At 61.9% G+C, this 5,117-nt stretch overlaps 1 protein-coding gene across 1 annotated transcript in view; it reads left to right on the top strand.

The window, feature by feature from the left end:
* Nucleotides 1-5,117, top strand: part of RNF213 (ring finger protein 213) — a 98,867-nt gene that overhangs the window by 22,575 nt on the left and 71,175 nt on the right. The window contains exons 7-11 of the mRNA XM_029927121.1: nucleotides 43-233; nucleotides 836-1,011; nucleotides 1,482-1,646; nucleotides 1,915-2,117; nucleotides 4,892-5,114. Coding sequence (XP_029782981.1) covers nucleotides 43-233; nucleotides 836-1,011; nucleotides 1,482-1,646; nucleotides 1,915-2,117; nucleotides 4,892-5,114 — 958 coding nt within the window. The remainder of the gene's footprint in view (nucleotides 1-42; nucleotides 234-835; nucleotides 1,012-1,481; nucleotides 1,647-1,914; nucleotides 2,118-4,891; nucleotides 5,115-5,117) is intronic.

The raw sequence follows: 5,117 nt of genomic DNA, 5'->3' as shown, positions 1-5,117 counted from the left end.
CCTGGGTCCCCAGGGATGGTGCCCCTCCCCCGAGCTGATGGTGGCGGACGCTGACCCTCACCCCGTCTCGGCACCTGCTCCCTGACGTTCGGGGCCTCTGTCGTCTCCAGGAAGATGCGGCCCCAGCCAGGCCAGCTGGGGCAGCGGGAGAGGCCAGGAGAGAAGGTAAAGCCAAGGCTCAGAAAACAAAACAGCCGCCAGCGAGCACCCCTGCGTCCCCAGGACACCTCCAGGTAGAGCCTCCCATCCCTGCCATCTGTCCCACCATCTGCTTCCTTCCAAAGCTCAGCCCTCATTCAGTCGTTTGGTGATGCTCTTTTGGGTGCTAGGGATGTAGCCGTGAAGGAGACCCAGCTCCTGCCTTCATGGCTCAGGTTCTCCGGGGGAAAGACCGAAAGCAAAGTCAGGCATGGGGAGCGCCGTGGGGAAGAGCAGGGTGAGAGGGGAGGGTGCTGGGTGTGGGCGCCGAGAGAGCATGGCCAGGTGAGGCCTCTCCAGGGAGTGCAGGTGGAGCGGAGACCCGAAGGAGTGAGGGCAAGCCACGTGGCTCTCTGCGGACATATCCCAGGCAAAAATGGCAGGTGCAAAGGCCCTGTGGCAGAGCATGGGGGGGCTTGTATAGAGAAGAGTGAGGAAGCCCCTGCTTCCAGGATTGAGTCAGGGGAAGAGGGGCTGTGGACATGATTTGCAAAGGGGTTCTTGGAGGCTGTGGCAGGTGGGCCCAAGGGCATTGGAAGGTTCCGAGCAGAGAAAGAAAGGATGTGAGCACCCATCACCTGCAGGGGGCAAATGTGGAGGCTGGTCCTGGAGTCTGGGCCTTGGTGACCTGTTTCAGGAAGCTGAAACCAAGGACAAGACGGCCACTAGCGGAGAGAAGACGGGTCGGACCGAGAAGGCCAAGCCAGAGGGTCCGAAGAAGCCAGAAGAGAGTAACAGGACGTACGCAGCTGCTGTGAAGAATGAGAAGGAGGAGAAGAACCGCAGAGCCGGAGCGGGTGACGTGAAGCCGAGGTAGGGTGTGCGCCCTGGCGCTCCGTGGCAAGGCCACAGCCTGCCCCGGGGACACGGGCGTGCCCACGCTCCGGCAGGGCCCCGTGTTCTCAGGCTGCCCGTCCTGGGGATGGTGGGGGTGGGGGGCAAGGTCACACTGCCGCCATTCCTTGCTCACGTGCTGCAGCGCACAGTCCCTGGGGGCCCGGAGGCCGCGTGGGCCCCGGGGTCCAGTGCAGGGGAGAGGCGGGCCCGACCCAGGGTCCTCGGCAGCCCCCTCTCCTGCCCCTATCCCTTCACAGCTGGGCAGAGACGGTCCCCACCCTGTGCCCACCTCCAAGAGGGCCCCCGTGGCGCGCGGTCTGTCTGGAGTGGGGGTGCTCTTGCACTTGGCTGGGGCACGTGTTCGCACACAGTCGAGAAGCAGGGACCCTATGGTGCGTGGGTGCGCGTGCACCTCCAGCTGGCTGGTGTCCCCCTTCCTGGCGTAGCTCCAGCCCGGCGAGTCTGCAGGACGGGGTCACGCTGTACTTTCACGCGATCATCTCGAAGCATTTCGGATTCGACCCCACGGCCCACAAAGTGGTTGTCAGGGGCGGCGAGGAGCTGGGGAAGCCCAAGTGGAGCCGTAACATCTGTGAGATGCACCTCACCCAGTGAGTGGCCCCTTGTTTTCAAGTTCCTCCCCCGTGTACGCTTCTGGAGACTGACTTAGTTCTCCTGTCACATACTTCTTGGTCATGTGTCAGCGCGGCCCACGAGTGTGGGTTCTGTCTGGAAGCCGGGTCTCGTTCTGGAAGCCTCCTCTTGGTCAGTGTGGACGTACAGCTTTGGGTGTGCGCTCCATGCTGTGTTCCGGGAGGAGGAACGTTTTCAAAATAGGATTCTTTTCGAGGGTGACGGGCCGGTGTCCTGTTTATTCAGAGACCTGCAGGAGAACGGGTCCCTCGTGGAAGGCAGCGCCACCCTCGCCCGACAGCACCTGGATAAACCCATTCCTTACAAGTACGTCCTCCTGCGCGGCAAGGGCCAGGTGGAGTACGAGTTCATCTACAAGCGTCAGCAGAAGGAGGGCGAGTTCGTCAACCGCTGTCTGCACGTGAGGCCTGAGCTCCTGGGCTCTGGAGGTGAGTCCGGGCCGCGCCCAGGGGTGCGGCCGTCCCCTGCAGAGCGGGGCCCTGCGGGTCCTCTTCACACCCCTGCCCCCGCTCCACGGCGAGGAAACCCGAGTTTGGAAGCACAGTTTTGATCAGCGTGACATAATGCTCAGGTTTTTTTTTTTTTTAAGTTTTTTTCACATTTGTTTATTTTTGAGAGACAGGGAGAGACAGAGCGTGAGCAGGGGAGGGGCAGAGAGAGAGGGAGACACAGAATCCGAAGCAGCTCCTGGCTCTGAGCTGTCGGCACAGAGCCCGACGCGGGGCTTGAACCCACAAACCGTGAGATCCTGACCTGAGCCGAAGTCGGCCGCTCAGCCGACGGAGCCCCCCAGGCCCCCACTTCACACCCGACTCACCAGAGAGGAAACAGGAAAGGGATTTTTGCTAAAGGCCAAGGGTGAAGGTGACGCCGCCACAGGGTGCTGGCGAGCAGGCGCAGGGCCCAAGGCCCCCCTGCCCTGGAGACCCAGAACCCCCCCCCCACCGCCCTGCCCGCCGGCCCCCCTGCTGCGGCCTCCCTTCTCTTTTCCTGTCTCCTCTTTACGTCTACTTGTTTCTGCAACTTTTCTTTCCTTTCTCTTCTGTTTTCCACTCACTGCAGGTAGCGTGTGGCGCATGTGAACACGGTGTGAGTGTGGTGTGTGTGATGTGTGTGTAGCGTGTGTGTTGTGCGGATGGTCTCCGTGGCCTGTCCTTCCCTGTGGCCCGGTGCCTAGTCTCACGTGTGCGCGCGTGCGGAGAGTGCACGGGGTCCGGGCGCCGCCTGTTTCACAGCGCAGCCCCACATCGCAGGGTTGGCGTGTCCGTTCCCGAGGGGCCGCTGTCTGTGTCTGAGCGGCTCTTCTGTCGTCCGACACGCGGTGGCTGCGGACCGTCAGCGCTTCGGGGGGGGGGGGGGGGGGGGGGGGGGGGGGGGGGGGGGGGGGGGGGGGGGGGGGGGGGGGGGGGGGGGGGGGGGGGGGGGGGGGCGGTGCCCGGCAGGTGGGATGGGGGCGGAGCTGAGTGCCTTGGCCTTTGCTGGCTCTCCGCAACCCAGGAGGTCATGGCTGGAGCCTCTGCGCCAGGTGCCCCTGCGGCCGGCGGCAGCACTGCAGGTGACTCGGGAAGGGTGTCTGGAAGGTGCTGGAAGCATGGTGACCAAGGGTCTGTGTTTTGCTCCTAGCTTATCTGCATTAATTTTAGTCAAGGCAGGTTTCCTGATTCCCATGAGAGGTGGGGACAGGTGGCTGCCCCCTTTCTCCCTGCAGAGCGTGAGCCACAGCGGCCAGGCCGCCAGCGGGGGTGGGGGGGGAGGGGGTCTGGCTGCAGCATGTGCCCCGAGAGACGCAGGCGATGGGAGCGCGTGCTGGTGGCCACGCCGTGAGGGGCCTGCGCGCTGTCCCCTGACGCGGCCTGTGCCGTCCTGCCTAAAACCGCCTGGCATGCCTGCTGGGCTCTCGCGGCTCAGTTTTATTTCATGGTCGTTCATTCCGCGCGTGCGCGAGCACAGGGTGCTGTGATCCCGCCAGCGTCCGTCCACAGCTGCCCGCAGAAGGCCGACTTTTGCCACCGTCACCTGTCTTTTCTATTCTCCTTGTTTCCATGTTGGGGTTTTCCTGATTTTTGGATTTGCTTTCTTTTTTCTCCAGCAGGTTGGAACTTAGAAACATTTCTTTCCTTCTGGTAGATTTTGAGAGACCGAGACTACTGAGGGTCCCAGGGTCCAGGGCGCCCCCTACTCTCCACGATGTGGGCCTGGCTCTTTCCTCACCTTCTGTCTGGTTTGTTTTGAAACTCTGAGGGACCTGCTGTGTCCCCAGCAGAGAGCCTGAGAAGCACAAATTCTAGGCAGGAAGTTCAAGTTCTTGCCAGGCCAGGACGGAGCAGAGGTGGGGTAGGGAGAGCGGGGGGCCTCCATGCCTACTGCAGGGGCACAAAGTACCTGCTCCTCCAGAGACTGCCATGTTCCAGTCTTCGGGTCTGTGCCGCTTCCGGCCATCCTGGCCGCCTCCTGGTCTCCTCACTATTTCGCAGCTGGTTTTCTAGTCCACATGCCTGTCCTCTGCATCTGGTCACACGAGGAGCAGCGGTGGGCATAGCCTTTGCCCTGTGTCGCGGGCCCTGTGTCCAGGGCGCCGACTCATCTGTCGTGGGGCCCAAGCTGTCCTCCGTCGGGCCGGCATTGCGGTTCCTGGTACAGAGGACACCAATGTTGGCCTGAGATCACTTACCGAATAGTGCTCAGTGGCTAGTGAGCACAAGTTTCAGGATCAAATTCTTAACGTCTGTGTGATCGTTTCCTTTTAAAAATTTTTTTTTTTTTGAGAGAGACAGAGAGTGAGCAGGGGAGGGGCAGAGAGAGAGGGAGACAGAATCTGAAGCACCTCTGAGCTGTCAGCACAGAGCCCCACGTGGGGCTCGAACCCACGGACTGTGAGATCATGAGCCGAAGTCAGATGCTTAACCGACTGAGCCCCCCAGGTGCCCGTGTGTGATCGGTTTCTAAGGGACTCACGTTCCAAGGGTGCTGAGCCGTGCTCCCCTCTGATCCCTGTGGAGCCACCAGGGTGCCCGTGCTTGCCTCCTTGCTGCTTATTGGCGGGCAGGCACCTAGCCTGTGTGTGTCCTGGCCCCTTCTGTGGCGATCCTTCCTGCCGTCCCTTCCTCGGCCCTGTCCGTCGGTGGCCGGCGTCCCAGGGAGGGTGTGTGGTCGGTGGTCCAGTCGGTCTGCCTTGTAGCTGCTTTCTTGCTCTTGCCCGCAGACTGGCACCAGTACGATGATATAATTTGCATGAAGCCCCCGGGGAAGATTCAGAGGGTGATAGATCACATAACCGACGGCACGAGGAGGGAGCTGGTGAAGGGGAAGCAGATCGCTGCCACCGTCATGCTGGACAGCATTTTCAGCATCCTGCAGACCTGGGACGCCATCAACCTGAAGAGCTTCTTTACCCAGTTCCAGCAGTTCTACTCGGTCGTGAGCGTGCC

Source organism: Suricata suricatta, chromosome 17 (genome assembly GCF_006229205.1).
Source record: "Suricata suricatta isolate VVHF042 chromosome 17, meerkat_22Aug2017_6uvM2_HiC, whole genome shotgun sequence".
NCBI classification, from domain to species: domain Eukaryota; kingdom Metazoa; phylum Chordata; class Mammalia; order Carnivora; family Herpestidae; genus Suricata; species Suricata suricatta.
The sequence above is the reverse complement of the archived record's forward strand: the minus strand, read 5'-3'. Positions and strand labels throughout refer to the sequence as shown.